This window comes from Vanacampus margaritifer, chromosome 5 (genome assembly GCF_051991255.1).
Source record: "Vanacampus margaritifer isolate UIUO_Vmar chromosome 5, RoL_Vmar_1.0, whole genome shotgun sequence".
NCBI classification, from domain to species: domain Eukaryota; kingdom Metazoa; phylum Chordata; class Actinopteri; order Syngnathiformes; family Syngnathidae; genus Vanacampus; species Vanacampus margaritifer.
In genome coordinates, this window is record NC_135436.1 from 4,519,527 (window position 1) to 4,540,371 (window position 20,845).

The following is a 20,845-nucleotide window of genomic DNA, read 5'->3' on the forward strand; positions in this document are numbered from 1 at the left end:
ATGTACAGAAAGATTATACTGTGACCAAGGGTGGCAATTGGGTAATTTGAGACAAAACATTAACGACTGGTCTGTTCCAGACTCACCTGGTCCAGCATTTTTTTCTATTAACTCATTTGCTCCCAAAAACGTATGAATACATTTTATGTTAAATGTTTTAAGTGTCCCAAAGATGTATTTATATGTTTTATGTTTATGTTTTTTTTTATGCTAGAGCATACAGAAGGCTTTGATGCAGCCTTTCAACTGCAAAGAACAGTCGAAAAAAAAGAGTAAGTTATTACACAAACGGCCAGCAGGTGGCAACAGAGCAAAAGAGTGTTGGGAAAAAAAAGCTAATTTACTCACAATTCTAAATAGATTTGTGAATAATGATAAAACTTAGCTATAGTTTAAGGCTAATTGCTGCAAAACTCTTATTAGAAAAAAAGGTATGAGTCTACTTTAGTCAGTTCTTTAGTAATCACCAATTGAAAATAGGTCATTTAAGTGACGCCAAGCTATAATGGAAAAAAATAAGGAGTAAACAAGCTTTTTGTGAAAATATATATTTTCTGCACAACAGTGACTTTGACACTAATATTTTTTGTTTAATGACACTATGTGAGTTAGATTTAATGTGACAAACACTTTGATTATTCACGACATCCTTGAAAATGTATTTCCTAAGATCTACCATGTTTTCATGTCATTTGATCCCACTGAAAAGAGATGCAATGCTGTCATCTGCTGGCCATAGTTTGTGGGTATTTTTTGTATTTATTTTTTTCAGCTCATTCATGAAACCAGAGCTGCCCAAGACATTGCGCTTTCTATTGGAAGAAAAAAAAAACGTCAGTTGACGTCCATTAACGTTAAGGGCAAGAAAAGAGTTGATGTGTATTGATTTGAGGAACTGTTCATTTTAGCGTTTATGTTAGATTACTTAATACAACATATTAAGCATTTGGCAGCAATCGACTTTTGTGTACATCTTAGTGTGCTACATGTGCCACCCAATGTTTGTAGGTCTAGGTCAAATGTAGCAAGATTTGATTTTGTTTTTCCACTGTAGGGGACACTACAAAGCCATTTTTTTTGTAATTGTGCATGACAACTTGAAACACTATCTAAGTTTTCGCCAAGCCCGATGAGTGAGAAAAGATTCTGGCGACTCTTCATCAATGTTAAGATCCCCAAAAACGCAAATCATTTGCAGAATAATAACAAAAAATAAATAAATAAATAATAATAAGAATCAATTCTACAAAAAACAATAGGAACCTCGAAGTGGTCACTGCTCAGGCCTTAATTATGTGCATCAGTACAGTAAATGTGGCTATAGCTATTTTGAATCAGCCAGTATTGGGAATAACAGCGTTAAAGTATAACTGTGTTACTAATGGCGTTAATTTTGTAGTAACAGTGACGTAATTAATAACTTTCCCCATTGGAGCACCTCCGTTATGTTACAGCCAATGTAACGTGTTACATTATTAGTGCTTTTGGTCAATTTGGAACAAACACCCTGCAAATATCATCAAGTGCATTCTGCCACGTCGCAACACTATAACAAATGTGAAAGCAGTGCCAGTTACTTTAAGAAAATAACATGATTCTCAAAATTATTGTCATTACACTCTATGCCAATAACACGACTGGGAGGTCATTGATGTATGGTCCACAGTCATGGTTTCATTCAGTGAAAATGCATGTGTGTACACAATCTTGCTCAACACATTCATGATACATGCGGGAACAAACATAACACAGCACAAGTTTAAAAAAAGCAGTTATTAAAATTAGGTATCAAGAGATTTTTGTGTCATTTTGCTTTTTATGCAAATTGGAGTTGGTGACAATCGCTCTGATTGGCTGTTAGCAAGGCAATGCAAATCAGTTGTTGCTTTTCTTCCCCCGTCTAGTAATCTCCTAACTGTAGTACCGAGGCTTAACAGGCATATGTTGTCGTCTTATTTCACAAATGTGATTTATCTCCGAACAAACATACAGTATACAGCGAACCTGGTGCGCTGCAGCAATGCCGCCCCAGAAGCAAGACTCCCCTCACGTGCTACAGTACAGTACTACAACACTCCATCTCCCATAACACCTTTTTTCTGGGCCAGGCATGAGATACACATTGAGCAATGCCCCCCAAAAAAGTGTTTAAGTTATATATGAATCTTTATTTTATGGAACCATGACTGTTAGAGAGAGCATATGGACCAACAGCGTGAGTGCCTCCAGGTGCGTGCACGTGCACACTTCCAGCAATGTGATCCGCTGGATAAAATGTCAGTGACACAGAGAATAGAAAAATCTCAGTTTGTCAGTATGGTGGTGTAGTTGAGGTCCCAAATGCAAGGAAGCAGATATGAGGCAGAGGTAAAGTCCAAAAAAAGGGTTTTCTTTAATTAAACAAAAACATGGTGGTAAACATGGTACTGACCGGCAAACAAAAGCAAAAACATTCCAAAAACAAAAGTTAGGGAAGATGTGGGGAACTACATGGCATGACAGCTAAAACGCAGACAGCAACATCATTGGAGAATTGGAGCTTAAGTCATCAAACTACGACAATGCGTCGTCATCGAGCTGCGACCACTACTGGAGGAGTAGCCCGCATATGGTGTCCACATTGGACCGTACGGGGCGCGTTTTAAAATCTTTCGACTCTGGAGCCCGGTTCCAAAAGTGATCGGTTTCAAGCTCCGAAACGGCGCCGCCGTGTGGACGAACTGCCCAAACTGTAAGAAACTTGTGCGGATACATTGAAACGGGCTGTCTTGTGAACGGGGCCTAAATACACCAACACTAACTGACATGACGAGACACACCTGGACAAAACACAAATGGCAGGGGGCACTGAGGCCCCGTCCAGACGGAAGCAAAGCCGGCTTCGTTCCTCAAACAAATCTCGTACACAGAGAAGCATTTGAAGATTTGCATGTGTCCATAAGAAGACGCTAAGGACGTTTAACAGCTGTAATGTATATGCCAAGTCTGGAGTGGCGCTGTAGCGCAGCCACAGGGAGTTAACAGAAAGCGTAGAAGAAGAATCAGCAAAAAAGACAAACACTTTTTTTTTTCTAACTTTACAGAACAAAACATGGCTTTGCATGTATCAAAACAACAGGCAAAACTAGTTGCTGACAGAGGGTAATCATAGTTGCATGCGCGAGATGCTGTGATTATCGCGAGACCTACAGCGGGACCGGGAAACCCCAATATGGCAGCGCCCTGCTGCTAAGATAGAACTAGCTCTATTATGCTAAACTAATTCGAGTTTAACCATTATATATCTTGGCTTTTCTCTTTTCTCTTTTCATCCGACAGATTTGGAATACCACCCAACGTGGAGGACCTCGAACGCTTCATTGACGGTTATTTTTACAACTGCGCGATGGAGGACTCTTCCGTCGAAAAAACCCTCTAAAAAGAGAAAGAATGACTCAGCGACGGACACGGACGACCTAACCACTACGGAGGTCTCGGTCAGTATGCTGGAGTCCATAAATAAAAAATTAGAGGTCCTCTCCCTAATCTGCGAGGACGTCAAAGGATTAAAAGTAAGCATCGAATTCTTCAGCCAACAAGTAAGCGATCTCCAACGCGACAATGCCGGGATACACTCTACACTCGTGACTGTTTCAGCCGAGTTAGAAACTGTTAAAAAGGAAAATAAAATGCTAAAAGAAACTATTCTGGATGCTCAATCCCGTAGCATGCAGGATAATTTAATATTCTTAGGTATATCCGAGAATACCTCTGACAATCCAGAGGTTGAGATAAAAAAAATTATGACGACGTCGTTAAAGATTCCTCAGGAGACGGTAAATAACATCTCTTTTCACCGGGTACATCGGCTTGGAGCCCGTAGGGGCAACAGACCCCGTCCTATTATCGCCAAATTTGAGCATTTTAAACAAAAAGTATTTGTTAAAAGTAAAGGACGGGAGCTTAAAGGGACCTCATTTGGAATGAATGACCAATTCCCTAGAGAGATTAATGAGCGGCGAAAGGTTTCCTATAATGAAACAAAATAGGCAGGAGGGTAAACGAACTATGATGGTCATTGATAAACTATACATCGATGGCCAACTATTCTGGAACCCCAACTCCACTCCCTGGCTGTTCTAATTGGCATTGATGGAACTAAACTTTGTTTGATTATTAGATGTATGTATTAGATGGATGTACATATGCGGTATATGTGGTTATAAAACCTAAAATATGAATACTCATTATGTTTAGGCTATATTATAAATATAATAATAATACATAACTACAGTATATCTAAAAGTAGATTTAAACAAAAAAAAATCTCGCTTGGGTTACCAGTTACTGGTGTATTTTAATGTTGTTTAATTCCCCACTAACTTCCTTCACTTTCACATCCCTACCCGTTTTTTCACTGTTATATTTACTTACACATTTCCTCACATTTTACACAAATTACATAAATCACCTAACTACTTTGATTCTATCCTATAACATACCAGTATTGACAAATGGCCTATGCAGATATATACACAGGACTGAGCCTATATTGTTTGTATGCATAAATTAGTTCTGGTTTCCTGGAATGTTTGTGGCGCTCGCTCACAGGCAAAAAGAATAAAAACTTTAGACCATCTCTTAAAATTAAAAGCAGATATTTGCCTCCTGCAAGAAACCCACCTACAAAAATCTGAAGAAAAATTACTTATTGATAAGAATTTTAGCCAAGCATACTCTGCCCCTTATAACAGCAGACAAAGAGGAGTCTGTATACTCATACATAAGAATTTACTCTTTACTCTAAATAATACAATAACAGACCCAGAGGGCCGATACATTATTATTCAGGTAACTATATTTAATAAAATATATACATTTGGCAATTTATATGCCCCTAATAATGATGATCCGGCCTTTTTCCATGAATTTTTCTCTCAGCTGTTTGATTTAGCAGCGAACTCTACTATTATTATTGGAGGAGACTTTAACACAGTCTTAAATCCATTAATAGACCGTTCTAATAGCACAACATGTATAAGGCGATTACAATCTACTAAAGTAATAGGGGAATATATGGATGATTTTGGCCTCGTCGACAGCTGGAGACTTAAAAACCCAAATTAGAAGCAATTTACCTTCTTTTCCGCTGTGCACCGGTCTTTTTCAAGAATTGATTATTTTCTTACAAATAACTCTATTGCTGATAAAACTGTTACAAAAATACATCCTATCATTATTAGCGACCATGCACCAGTCTCACTTTCCCTACAAGTTGATTATACCTTTAAACCACCACCAACATGGCGTTTTAACATCTCACTGCTAAACGATGTAGAGTTTGATAAAATTATAAGGAAAGAGTGGGCAGACTTTTTGGAAATAAATGACTCTCCAGGCCTATCACCATCTCTTCTCTGGGAAGCTGGGAAAGCAGTAATTAGAGGTAAAATTATATCATATTCATCTTATAAAAAGAAACAGGATCAAAAATTAGAAAATGACTTGGAAGATAAAATTAAACAACTGACGGATGAGTACGCAATAAACCAAAATGACCAAATATGGACTGACTTCCAAAATACAAAAATACAGTTAGACGATATGCTAACTAAAAAAACAGAGTTTATAATACAACAATTGAGATACAACAACTTTGAATATAATAACAAATCAGGTAAATTTCTTGCAAACCAACTTCAACGCAATCGGGAAAAATCTCTTATAACGGCTATCAAAGGGACAACTGGTGAATGTACACAATCACCAGAAGAAATTAATAAAAAAATTTTATAACTATTATCGCAACCTATACTCAGAAACTAACAAGCCTAACCCTGAACATATTGAGGCATTCCTCAGTAGCTTAAATATGCCTCAGCTAACTACTGAATATAAAGATATGTTAGAAGCGCCACTTACTATAAACGAGTTGTACAGTGCTCTAGATAGTATGCCTAATGGCAAGGCACCTGGCCCAGATGGTTATCCGGCTATATTTTTTAAGCACTACTGGTTAATGCTTGCTCCGCTATTCTTAAGAGTAGTAACAGAAATCAAAACTAATGGTTACATACATCCTCACATGAATACAGCAGCAATTAAACTTTTATTAAAGCCAGAAAAAAAACCCACCCTTCCATCAAGTTACCGTCCAATTTCACTAATTAACACTGATATTAAAATTATTACTAAGGCTTTCACATCTAGACTAGAAACAGTAATCTTGACAATTATTCATAGCGACCAAACAGGCTTTATTAAAGATCGTCACTCTACTAATAATATTAGGAGGCTCTTTAACCTTATTAGCATGTCACAGCGGCATGATAAAAAGGCAGTTATTATATCATTGGATGCAGAAAAAGCTTTCGACAAAGTTAACTGTTCCTTCCTCTTTGCTGTTTTAAATAAATTTGGCTTTGGGAAATCATTTATCCACTGGGTGTCAGTATTATATGATTCTCCCAAAGCTACAGTTACTACTAATGGGATTATATCTAAGAGCTTTATTTTACAGAGAGGCACAAGACAGGGATGCCCACTGTCCCCTTTATTATTTGCAATATTTATTGAGCCACTTGCAATAGCCATACGCCAGGAAAGAAGGATTCAAGGAATTCCCTCTGGGGTAACAGAACATAAAATTAATCTATATGCCGATGATATTTTACTTTATTTAGAAAACCCGGCGATTTCGTTAGGGGAAGTATTTAACTTAATAACTAAATGCTCACAGTTGTCAGATTATTCTATTAACTGGACAAAATCAACACTTCTACCTATTACAGAAAATTCATGGAACCCTGCAAGCCAGGACCCACACTACTCATTTTCTATAGGTAATTTAAAATACTTAGGCATAAAAATCTCACCTAAATTAACTGATTTAATTCATTTAAACTTTTCTCCACTTCTGGATAACATTCATAGTGACTTGGAACGCTGGAATAATCTTCCTATTTCTTTAATAGGACGAATAGCCACCGTTAAAATGAAGGTTTTACCTAAAATAAACTATTTTTTCTCAATGATTCCATTTAAACCTACGGCTAACTCCAGTTGTTGGACTCAGCCATTACAAAATTTTACTGGAATAAAAAAAAAGCAAAGATTAGTCTATCTACTCTTCAGAAAAGTAAATCCAAAGGTGGTCTAGAGGCACCAAATTTTATGTACTACTTTATAGCTAACCAGCTACAATATATCGTTCTATGGGCGCAACCCAACAGAGATACTAACTGTTGGCTGGAACTAGAACAAAAGGATTGTAATAACCTCAGACTTCTAGATTTACTCTTTACTACAACATCAATTAAGTGACATAATTGTTTTAAAAACCCAATGATTTCCGCCACCCTGACTGCTTGGTGGAAGGCATTAGAAATTACAAAAGCCCAAGTGGAGCCCTGTGGGCTTTCTCCCCTATGGCATAACCCTGACTTTCGAATTAACAACCAATCGTTTTATTTAGGTGTGTGGGAGCAGAAAGGAATTACACAGCTCCACCATCTCTTCTCAGATAATATGTTTATATCATATACATCCTTGCTCCAAAAATACAAAATAACAAACGGAAATTTTTTACATTATCTGCAAGTTAAAAATATGATAAAGAAACAAATTCCAACACTTCAGGGTACACTCCAACCGCCTGGTTTAGCTGAAGATATTACCAAGCTTTCTCCGACAACAACAAAAAAACTTTCAAAAATATATAAGTTACTTTCATTTACGGATAAAATGTCTTTACCCATCTCGAAATGGGAGACAGACTTGTCTATAGCTCCGGAATCTGACTTTTGGATTAAAGTTTGTGAAAATGCATTTAAAATGACAAAACACACAAATTTACAACTTATCCAATATAAAATTATCCATAGAACATACATTACTCAATATATGATGAAGAAAATGGGACTCTCCGACTCCGACATTTGTCTCCAGTGTCTACAAAACACTACAGACACTTATTTTCATGCTTTATGGTTATGCACTCCGGTTATGTTTTTTTGGACTAAAGTCTAGTCTCCGCTATCTTGGACTATAGGATACCTTTATCTCCAAACTTGTGTTTGCTAGGTGACCTAACAACAACTGACTTACCACACAAACAATTTCAATTTACACTTGTAGCCCTTACTATCGCAAAAAAAACAATTCTTGTTAACTGGAAAAATAAACAAACTCTGAATATCGACCAATGGTCTAACCTCCTCATAAATCACATTTTAATGGAAAAAATATCGGCCTCAAATAAAAAACAAATATCAAAATTCATAGAAATATGGTCTACGTATATAGAATATTTTAACCTAATTCTGGTTATTTAATTCTGCCTGTTAGCATCGTGACAACTTACATTGATGTCTCTGCATTTGACAGTTTGTAACTAATGGTTGTATTTTTATAGTCAGGAACCCAGTTGCTGCCAACAGGATCGAGCAGATTCACCTCCAATGGGCACTAAGGGCTAATGTTCGGATTCACTGCATGCCAAGGGACTAACTCTACAGGTGCTGTCCCCCCCTGGCTGGGCGTGGGCGGGTCTGCCCCTCTGTTGGCTGCTGAGTGTCGGCTGCGTCTTGGTCGTTCCCTGGGTCTCGTGGGGGTGCTGTGTTGCGGGGCTCTCCCTGGTGTTTGGGGCGGCGCCGCCCCGGCGCGGTCCGTCGCTCTGGGCCCGGCGACGCGGGTCGGGGCCTGTGGGCCGCCGAGGTGCCCCGTGGTTCCCTCTCCCCTCCCCCTTCCTCCCCCCCTTGCTTCCTCTCCCTCTTCGCCTCTCCCCGCCCGTCCTCCGCCTCCCTGTCCCTTCTCCCTCGTCGCCCTTCCTCCTCCTCTACCCCCCTCTCTGCGGCCCTGCCGCTGCCTCCTGCCCTTCCTGTCGTCTCCTTCCCCCGTCCCCTCCCCCTCCCCTGTCCGCCCTCCTTCCCCTCCCCTAGGCCGGGGGTTCCATCCGTGGCCCGAGTCTCGGCGCTCCGGGGGCCGGGAGAGTGGGCGGGATCGGTGTTGTGCCCCCCCGCTCCGGTGGACCTCTGGGCACTTCGGGCGGGCCCCGGTATCCGGGGGGCGAGCCCCGCCGGGGTCCCGGTGGGGTGGGTGGGGGATTGGTGGGCGGATGCGCCCCCCCCCCCCCCCCCACCGCCCGGTTGGGGGGGGCCCAGCTGGTCGCTCCTCTTAACTCACGGCACTAGTTTTGCACAATACATTTTAGGGCACATAACACACTATGGGGGGGAGTGGGGTAGGGTGGAGACACCGTCTCCGCCCTGCAGCTCCCCTCCAATTTTAATGCACCACACAACTGGGGGGGCGGGGGGGTCATCGGTTGGGGCGGGCCGCAGCATGGATCAGTGCTGCGGTCACCTGTCCCCCCGAGGGGTGGGGGGGTATCTGGGGATTTGGGGACCTGGGGGCGGTTGGGGCTGGGTTGGGGTGGATGGCAGGGGTGGGAGGGGGCGGGGGGGTCGTGGGGGGAGTGGGGGTTGTGGGCCGGTGGGGTGCCTGGTGGGCCTGCAGTGCCCCGTCCTGCTGCGTTGGGTTGGGGGCGCGGGCCGCGTTGGGGTGGGGGGCGCTCCTGCTCCTGGGTTTGCTCTCCGGCCGGTGGCCCCTGTGGGGCCCGGGGGTCGTCCTTTGGCGCTGCCGCGGCCTGGGGGGCCCTGAGGTGTTGCGCTTGCTCTGTCCTGGCGGGGGTCGACGGCTCCCCTCTTTGGTGGGGATTTTCATGCATGCCAGATCCACCACACCAGCATCTATCGAAACTCAGACACAATTTGCTTCTCCCTCAGGTCATTGATTCGGTGGAGGCGGGTGTCTGTGGATCTCACTCTGCTTCGTCTACCTTTCCTCAGTTTCTCCTTCCGGCCCTTGAGGTCTCCCTGATTTGTTGGAATTTAGATGTCTCTTGGGTTGGTGAAGGACTCTGGTTAGTGGCCCGGTGGGTGGTGTCTGGTTGGTGCTGGGCTTCGCTTTTCTTTCTTTTCTTTGGTCCCTCTTCGGGTCTCCTGGCGGCCCCACGACTTTGGCTGGATTTTGAAGTGTTCGGTTTAGGAGAACGGTATGGGAATTCTTTTTTTTTTTTTTTTACACGCACGCACGCACGCACGCACACACACACACACACACATACCAAAAAAAAATAAAAAATAAAAAATAAAATAAAATAAAAAAAAAGGGAGAACAATGATGATGACATGTCAAATGATCAATACTGAGCTAAGAAAGAAAAAAAAAAAAAAAAGAAAACAACAGGAAAAAGCCAAACACAGGAGAAGTGACAATGGCGGGTGATTCAAGTACAACACCGCTTGTTGAATGTAGGTATAAAGAAGCAAAATATTGTGCCGCAAAAGCACAAGCAAGCTAAGGAGGCTGCGCAAAACGACTATGACACGGCTATCCGCCATTGTTGTTGACAAACTTACAGTTCACACGCAGTCACGCGAGAATTGGCGCATACGTCATCAATCTGCGACAATGTGTCGTCATCGAGCTGCGGCCATTACTGGAGGAATATCCTGCATATGGTGTCCAGACGGACGTGTACGGGGCACGTTTTGAAATCTTTCCACTCTGGAGCTCGGTTTCAAAAGTGATCGGTTTCAAGCTCCGAAACCGTGCCATTGTGTGGACGAACGGCCTAAACGGCAAGAAACTTGTGAGGATACATTGAAACTGGCTTTCGTGTGGACATACAAGGAAGGTCAGGCAAACACAGGTAGATCACATGAAGCTTGAAGAGACAAGGGAAGGACACAGGGACATAACAAAACACAGATGACACAGACAAATGACACAAACACCCATAACTAAACAAAACTAAACAAAAACCCAACCCCACAGAACTGAAACATGAAACAGTGACTTTATTTACTTTTCTGAGTAACTAATTACTTTTACAAGGCAGTAACCCTGCATTTCTAACTGAAATACTTTTTTTAAGAAGTAATTTGTAACTATAACTTAAATTACTTTTTTGGGCAATATGCCCAAAACGGTTGACAGCGCTGCCACAACCAAATAACCACAGTTTCAAGAATAAGAAAAACATTGAATTAAACAGAAATGTCCTTTTAGGCTTCCCTGTCATTAATTTTAGCTTTTAATTTACAGCATAACAATCAACCCAAATCAAAGGACTTTCCCGAGAAATTGCAAATTGAATTGATTCGTGAAGACAATGAAAAACCTGCTATTTAAGAATGAAAATTGCACAGACTTAAGTTGTTTTGTGTGTGCAATATTTTAACAAATGACTCTTCTAATGGAGTCAATGTGGGGGTCACATGTAATAAGATCCTTGGATCTCATAGAAAATGGGGCACAGGTTAAAAGCATGGCTAAATCACAATTAACGTTATGGACCATGACTGACTGGCAATAGTTGCACATGTTAAAGTGATAATGAGCACCATAATCCAGCTCAATAACAGCCCTAATACGATGGCCCTATTAGATCAACCTGCCAATTACTATTACTCAAACTGGCCCATTAGTTTGAAAGGAAACAAAATGAAGAATGGCAGTGTGTCCCTTTTACCACTGAAAGGACATGCAACAATGCAAGAAATTTTGGAGAATATTGAATGTCTCAGCAGCAGCAGCATCACAGTTTAATACTTGTTAGCTATATGCCTCACGGACAGGAAAATTAGATAGTGTTGGAACACCTGTGTGTGGGATTTACATTTCTTCAAGTGCTTGCACAGGTATTCAGGATGCCCCAGCTTCTTCCTACATTCCAAAATAATGCTTATATATATGGCATTAAACACTGTATATTTGCACAATTGACTTTTTGCAAACCACGCCCCCAAATGGCGACGGTCTGTCAAGCTCCTCGCCGCTCCACTGAAATCCATTGTAAAAATCAATCCACAAAATTTTTGTCTGCTTCAATAAAACCATACCAAACAACGTTCCAACAAGCTGTGGACCTCCAACAAGCAAAATATTGAAGCGATGTGCTCATAGATTGTGTAAATCGGACATGAGGAATCCACTAAGTGGAGCGATGTCTTCAACGGATTACAAAGTGTGGACAGCCTCACACCCAGATAAATGTCTCCAAGATAAACAAGCATTATATATGAGTGTGTGTGTGTGTGTTTTTGTGTGTAAGTGTGCGTCGTCATCGAGCTGCGACCACTACGTCATCACTGGAGGAGTATTTGTTAAATTGTGGGGCCCATACACGCGTTTTTCCTGGTTTAATGACCATTGTGGGGACCAACTTGAAATTGTGGGGACATTTTGGTGGTCCCCACAAGTTCAGAACTTTTTTTGAGATCAAGACTTGGTTTTAGAGTTTAGGTTTGAATTGGGTTATGGTTGAGGTTAGGGTAAGGAATGGGTGTAGGCAATCATTTTTGATAGTTGGGGTTAGGGGAAGGGGATAGGAAATGCATCATGTCATTGAAATCTCCCCACGACGATACAAAGGCAAACGTGTGTGTGCATATGTGTGTAATTTTTTATTTCCACCAGCATTCTTGCTAACTAACTAAAAAGACATTGATGTGCTGAAACCATTGGATTATTCCTGTAAAGAGAATCTTTGTAAGAATCGTTGTTCAAATTTGACACGGCACTTTCTATTGACACTCGAAATAAATCCATAAAAGTATAAGACTCCAACACATCTTTTTTGTTCCTTTTCTGGTGTGGTTTTCTTTTAATTTATAAATCTTGTAATCTAACTCTTGAGCTCACTTCACCAATTTATATACCATTGCTGCTTTTGTGGCCAAGACTTCAATCTGTTTTCCATTTAAGTGTCAAGACTGCATCCCTTTTTGTGGTTAACAAAAGCTGTGATTTCAAAATGATTACATGCTAAAAATTGTGTAAAGACCTTGGTAAGTTTATGACCATGCTCAATGGAAAAAACAGCATCACACCCTTTTCCCTTCTTGTCTCTGACCATTCAGGAAACATGTCAAGAAGGGAAGAAGCGGTGAGTGTCATTCAGCCAAAGGTCAGGACTTTTACTTTTCAACACAGAAATGTTTTCTGCATTAATGTCAGGCGACGCCTGGGTGAACAGCCAAACCATCAAAATACAGCTTGTTTTTGTGTTAATAAGGAAATTGGAAAAACAAACATGTACTGTAAGTCTTCTGAAGTATTTAGAAGGCAATCTCTATCAAAGGGCCAGTAGTGAAGCCAAATTTTATTTCCAGAGGGCACACCTAGTGGTGTGTGTTTTATCGTCTCTTTTTTCACTCAGGTCTGAGATTTAGCCAGCCAGACTAAGGATCCAGCCAGGCTCCTAACATGGGAAATTAAGGTAGCCCGACAATATTCCTGGTAGCTGACCCTTTGATAAAGAGTACGGTCGTTTTTTCAAGTCATACTGAAAACTGTAACTGTAAAACAAGACATGTTTCAACAGGATCCCTTTTTTTTTTTTTTAATAACAAAATGAAAATAAAATTTAAAAAATCTGATGCGCTATAATTGCAGATTTCCACCATTATTTTGAGGGGATTTACAGAACGGTCTACATTTGCCTCTCAGGCCAGGCCTCGATACAACAATCCGACATCGCAAGTCGGAAAGTGTACGGGTGTGCGCACTCGTATGCGGTTCGAGGCCTACGAGCGTCAGATAGCTTTGTGCTATGCTATCATCAATTATCCTCGGGTTAAACCAAACTCCCGTTTGAAGCAAAACACATCAGTCATGGACATAGCGACCAGTTGTAATTCCGACGTCCGTTTCATGTACCACAAATGTTGGGTTGGATTAATAAAGCCTTGGCAACGCTGAGTGATGGCTCAGGAAGCTAATGCTGGTAGCACCGTAGCCTACAACCATCATGAAACCCGGGAGCCTCCGAGGCTCTACCCGCCCCGCTGCAATTGCAATAATGACATGACTGGCTGCAGCGTCGCTGGAAGGATATGATGCACATGCCATGAGGCGCCGCCGTAACCATGGGCGCCACCGTAACCATGGAGGGTGCCATAATCTTGGGATGTGTGTGTGTATTAGAGAGGTCAAGACTAGATGTCTCACGAGTCCACGAGAACGAGACGAGAATTTTGCAAAATTTGTAATATAGAAAATTCTTCATATACATTTTCCAGCTGTCAGAGCAAATTGATGGATGGGCTGCTCCTTCTAAATTGTGGGCCGGTCCCTCAGGGTAAAATGGAGGAAAATAATAATTGAAAAGCACTACATTGGCCCCAAAAGGACACCGGCCCACCGGCATCTGCCCTGTATACCAGATGGCCAGTCCAGCCCTGGCGACAGCTGTTATTACCAGCCGCATTAGCAGCGCTACACTAGCGATTTATTTATATATATATATATATATATATATATATATATATATATATATATATATATATATATATATATATATATATATATATATATATATATATATATATATATATATATATATATATATATAAATTGGCCTTCTCACTGCTTGTTACCGTTTTGAACAGTTGTTAATGCAACTGTCTTATTGACAGTGTATGCTAAATAAGCGGATAACTGAGGTATAAAAAAATCCCTTGGGGGGGAAAAAAAAAGGACAAAATAGATCTCGTGCTTTGTAGGGACAAGAAATCTCATGGCTTTCTAATCCTGCTAGAATTCGTAGAACGAAAAGTTAAAATGAGCTTCATAAATAGCAAAATATAGACAAGCAAGAAATTATATATTGTATACTCACCCTGACGACCCTGTGCTCTTGCAAACTCCTAGCAAAGGTCTCTTGTCGGAAAAAACATCCACCTTCAGAAGACCTGAAAGAGAAGATGAATTGGAATTTGTTTGCAACACAAGTATACTGTACACACTAGTCTAGTGTGGTATGTAAGAAACATGCCTAGAATTGAAAGTCCTTAACAAAATTGATTTTATTGTTGTTGTTTTTAAGTTTTCCTGCACCTCAACTTTGTTTTATGGCACCTTGGCATTTTCAAACCAGCTCCAGAATCAAAATGCCACATAATGACCCTTCTAAATTATATACAATCATAAACTTGGTGTCTAAACCTATGTTTGTGAATATGACGAATATCATGGTACATTATTGATTAAAATGATTGTGGATTGGGTGAAGGGGGAGCCGAAATGGAGTAAAGACGAGCTTTTCTGAGCTCCTGCAGACTTTTTCTCATTTCACTCAAAAAACGACATTTTTCCTGCTCTTTTGATACGCAAATTTGTGTATTAAAACTTTGAACCTTGAAGGACTCGCTAACGTGGCTCATCTCTGAGGCATGGCGGATAAACTACAGAAATTTAAGTTCGACGGCGCTGGTGAGAAGCCCAACAGGCCGACTACGAGGCTACAAGCTGCCGAATCGGACAACTTCAAGAGCTCACTGTCACCTCCGGACATGGGCAACGACGTTAAGGCTCAGATTCTCTCAAAGCTGAGCTCCAGGCTGCGCGGGCCGAGATTGCTAACAGCGCTGTTGCAGTGATTGGTCGATTTGATAGCATCGAAACCGACGTCCAGGAAGTGAAGGATAATATGTCTACATGGTCTGATGATGTAACCAAATTCAAAGCCACGCTAAAAGGGCTCCAGAACGACGTAAAATCACTTTGGGAGAAGAATGAAGATTTGGAAGGAAGGATGAGGCGTGGAAACATCCGCATTGTGGGCATCGATGAATATCTGAACTTCAGTAGTCCAAAGGAAGTGTCTAAAATCATCAGACAAGTTCTTCAGCTGGACAGGGATGTCAAAGTTGATCGGTCGCACCTGACACTTGCACCCAGGTAGCCAGGTGACGAGATGCACTACAATGGAGATGCTGTGGCCATCTTGAGAAGAGCCATGGAGAAAGCTCCGCTGATGTACAACGGAAAAAGGATCAACTTTTTCCCGGACTACACCACAGGAGTTGCGAAAGCCCGAGCCTCATTCACAGATGCACGGAAAGCTTTGCGGGGGCGTCGTGACGTGCGTTTTGGATTGTTCTATCCAGCAAGATTCCGAATCACCTTCAACAATGAAAGCCTGGAGTTTCAAGATCCCGCCAAGGCCATGACTTACATCCAGTCTACTATCCTTTCCGTGACTGAAGGGTAATCTTAAAGTACTGTGTGCTCGAAAACATACAGCCAGTCTCAGCTGGTGTGTACAATGACATATATTGTTTGCACAATTTGGTTTATTAGTTCCATAAGGTAGCAGTAGCAAGTTTTTTTTTCTCCTCACCTGTAATTGCATATTAAGACAGAAGAATGTTGTATAATTTGCTTTTTGTGTGTGTGTAGGCTACAACTGTACTGTTTGCTGTTTTGTTTTGGTTAATTCACAGATTAATCTTTGCTCCTCCCCTTTGGAGTGGTTAAAGTGCGTTGTGTCGGACGGTATGTTTTGCTGCTTAAATATAGTGGTTAGGGACGTTATCCCAGATTTTTGTATTTCACGTTTGTGATTTTGTTATTAGTGTTGTTTTTTCTTGCATTTTGATCTTCCTGTTCCCTGAAGATCTAATTTAATTTAAGAGAACAATAGAGCTTTCATTCCTTGCATGCTATGGTGTCATTTCTTTAATGTAGAAGTTTTTTATTTTGATCGAACATTCCTGTATGTTATTACATATGTGGTCATTACTCTAAAAGACATGCAACCTATACGAGAACTGACTATTTTTTTACTCCTAAAGCTGAACTGCATAGAGTCAAAGACATAAATATCATGCTCATTACAATTTCAGACCACGCTCCGGTCGTTCTCCAGTAGGATCTGGGCTTGACACCAACTCCAAAGCAATGGAGATTAAATGCCTGTCTCCATAACGACACAGAATTTGTAAATCTTATTAGAACTGAGTTTAAGAACTATTTGGATACAAACAATACTCCAGGCATATCTCCTATTGTATTGTGGGGTTGTGCTATAGAAGAGGGGTTATCATTTCTTACAGTACAGCAAGAAAGCAACGTAAGATTGCTAAACAATTAGAATTAGAGGCCAAAATCATACATAAACACAAACAAGGGACGTTACCGAACCTAGGAGATCTAAGTATAGCTCGTGAAGAACTTCAAGGGCTATTATCAGAAAAAAATTGATGGGAACTTCCGATTTGCCAAGCACCAGTATTATGAACATGGGGATAGAGCGAGCAGACTCTTGGCTTTTAAATTACAAAAACAACAATCCTCTAATATTGTTCATAAAATAAAAGATGGAAGCAAATTTGTAGTCAAGCCCAAGGAGATAGCTGAAGTTTTTATAAACTTCTTTACCAAGATACCGATACCTGTACTGATGATTCTAAAATAGCACAGTTTTTACAAAGTATTAATTTAACTGAGCTGCCTGAATTTGCTTCTGCAGGCCTGGACGAACCAATTCGTGATTGGGAAATTAAACAGATTATCTTATCTTTTAAAAATAACAAATGCCCTGGGCCAGACGGAATAAAATATTAGTTCTATAAGTATTTTCAGGAAGAAGTAACCCCCCTCTTAAATGCCTACCACTACTCATTAGAAACCAAAACAATGGCTTCATCCTGGTCAGAAGCTACAATAGTAGTATTACATAAGGATGGCAAAGCTCATACCAATTGTGGCTCTTATCGATGCAAAATGGGTATGTACATATTCTGACAGCTATACTGACACAACGTCTAAACAAAATAACTAAAATCATTCATCAGGTCAATCTGGTTTTATTACTCTATTATTTCCATAGTGCCTATGGAAATAACTTTAAGGCACTTACTTAATATATTATCACATCAAAAACAGAGTAAGACCAGGACAAGAGTTCTGTCATTAGATGCACAAAAGGCATTTGACAGAGTGTCATGGAAATATTTAATTCATACATTAAAAAAGTTAAATTTGCCCCTAAGTTTATCGATTGGATTGAAACAATATATTCTTTTTCTCAAACAACTGTTGGGTTGAACGGGTTCCGGTCTGCAAGGTTTAATTTGGGACGTGGATGCCGGCAGGGATGCCCACTGTCACCCTTGCTCTTTGCTATCAGAATCGAACCACTAGCTCAACCCATATAGAATATATAATGGCTGTTAACTCAACTTTATAAAGCCCTTTAAAACTAGCTTTGCTGTATACAAAGTGCTGTACATGAAACATAAATCAGCCATGCAGTAAAGATAAGTAAAACAAGAAGAACAAAGCAAACATTACAAGTAAATCAAGTTTACATTAATAAATTAATAACAATAAGTATGTAAGTGAGTGAATAAATACATAAATTAATGAATAAATAAATAAACACCAAATTCATAACACACAATACAGAGACACCACAAAGCACTGAGACAATGCTAAATCTCATGGTGAGCCAAAAGCCAAAGAATATAGATATTATTAGATGTTTTTTAAAAGTAGATAGAGAGGGAGATTGCCTAATATTTTGCAGAAGGTCGTTCCAAAGGGAGGGACCGGCAACTGCAAAGGCTCGATCCTCTCTACAATTCCGCTTTGTCCTCGATACCGCCAGTTGTGTCTGGTCCGCTGACTGGAGGCATCGGGCAGGTGCGTAGGGGTGCAAGAGATCAATGAGGTAAGGTGGGGCAAGACCATTTAGAGATTTAAAAACAAGTAAAATACTCTTAAAATTGACTCTAAATTGCATGGGCATCCAGTGAAGAGAAGTTAGGGTTATGTTCTCCCTCTTTTGGGTACCAGTTAGGAGGCGAGCAGCAGCATTTTGGACCATCTGGAGACACTTGAGGGAGGATTGGCTGATTCCAAGATACAGTGCATTACAATAATCCAGCCAAAATGTAACAAAGGCATGGATTACCGTTTCTAAGTGATGCTGAGATAGGAGTCTTTACCTTAGCCAGCTGCTTAAAATATTTGACAACAGTACCAATTTGCCGGTCCGGTTTTAAACACACTGTCCATCTTAACACCCAAGTTTGAGACTGTTGCGCCAAAGGACCCAACTCAACAGGATGAGAAGGGCCACTGGGACCAAAGACCATAACTTCTGTTTACTTCTCGTTGAAGTTCAAGAAATTTAAAGCAATCTAGGCTTTGATTTCCTCCAGACAGGACAAGTGGTCTCAATGAGAAAGCGTCCTTTTTACTAAGAGGGACATAGATCTTACTGTCATCCGCATAGCAGCGAAAAGAAATCCCATGTTTTCTTAGGATGCAGCCCAAGGGCAGTAAGTACAATGAGAACAGTACAGGTCCCAAAATTTAATCTTGTGGAACGCTATATGACAGTGGGGCAGTGCGAGACTCGGAGCACCCAATGCTAACACAGAACGTTCTGTCAGCCAAGTAAGATCTAAACTACTCAAAAGCACTACCATTAATGCCCACCTAGTGCTATAAACAAGCCAACAAAATACGGTGGTCCACTGTATCAAATGCTGCAGTTAGATATAACAGAACGAGACATACGTCTCCAGTGTCATTTGCCAGGAGGATGTCATTAAAAACTCATAACAGGGATGACTCTGTGTTATGCATCGTCTTAAAACCTGATTGACCTCCAAGATGTTATTTTCATCCAAGAAAGCTTTAGTTGCATGTGTACCACTTTTTTCCAAAACATTTTTAGATGAAAGCCATCTTAAAACTGGATCTAAAATTTGACAGCACACATTGATGTAGTCCGGGTTTCTTCGGCAATGGTTGCACCATAGCATGTTTAAATTGTTTGGGAACTATGGCGGAAGACAGGCTGTTGATAATAGCCAAAACCGATATACCGATACTCGGGAGAACCTCTTTGAAGAAATGAGGGGGAACAGAATCATATGGGGAGCCAGTTGGTTTAATCTGGCGAATTACATTTTCTAAAGCGCTCAAGGAAATGGCTTCAAATTAATTTAGCACCACCGAGCAAGGAACCTGAACAGAGGGGTCAGAGGTGATGCTGGTGGTGGTGAGAGCTCCAGCTTTGGAAATCTTATCATTGAAAAACTTAGTGAAACTATTGCACATTTCAGGGGAAGAGTTTGTCCAGGTAGGCTGAGGAGGTTTGAGTACTGAGTCAATAGTTTTGAATAGTACATGTGGATTATGACAGTTTGCTTGAAATATATTTGACAGATGTTCCTTGTTTGTCTCTTTTACGGTGTTCTGGTAACAGCACCAACAGTCTTTCAAGATTTGATAAGAGACTTGCAACTTTTTTCAACCTGCGCTCAGCTTTGCGGCATTCCCGTTTGGCTGGAAATCAAAGGTTGATTAAAATCTGCACCAACCGAGATTTGAACCGAGGTCCACCACACACTAGTCATCTGATTTAACCACTTAACTGTTGTTGACTTACAAGAATCTGTGACAGTTTATACAATTGTATTGAATAATGCAGTTTAACAGCTGTTGAATTTTCTGAATGCCACATTGAAGGAGTGTGTATTTATATTGAGTAATGTGGTATAAAAAATTACATAAAAATTCATGAAACACCTGCTTATTTATACTGAATAAAGTTGAATAATATTGAGCTGACACCTTATCGTGGTGGAGGGGTTTGTGTGTCCCAATGATCCTAGGAGCTATGTTGTCTGGGGCTTTATGCTCCTGGCAGGGTCACCCATGGCAAACAAGTCCTAGGTGAGGGACCAAACCAAGCACAGCTCAAATGACTCTTAATGATAAATACAACAACCTATGGCAAAACGTTACCCTTGCCCAAACGCGGGTCACTGGGGCCCCGCTCTGAAACCATGCCTGGAGGAGGGGCTCGCTGGCGAGCGTCTGGTGGTTGGGTCTGCACCCATGGGGCCCGGCCGGGCATAGCCCGAAGAGGCAACGTGGGTCCCCCTTCCCATGGGCTCACCACCGGTGGGAGGGGCCAAAGGGATCAGGTGCAGAGTTGCATGGGCGGCAGCTAAGGGCGTGGACCCTGGCGGACCAATCCCCAGCTACAGAAGATAGC

The 20,845-nt window shown here is 41.1% G+C and overlaps 1 protein-coding gene across 13 annotated transcripts in view; it reads right to left on the reverse strand.

Annotated features, from left to right (window-relative positions):
• Positions 1–20,845, reverse strand: part of bcas3 (BCAS3 microtubule associated cell migration factor) — a 403,272-nt gene that overhangs the window by 359,617 nt on the left and 22,810 nt on the right. For all 13 annotated transcript variants that reach the window (XM_077565848.1, XM_077565854.1, XM_077565855.1 and 10 more), the window contains one exon: positions 14,666–14,738. In XM_077565848.1, the coding sequence (XP_077421974.1) occupies positions 14,666–14,738 (73 nt within the window). The remainder of the gene's footprint in view (positions 1–14,665; positions 14,739–20,845) is intronic.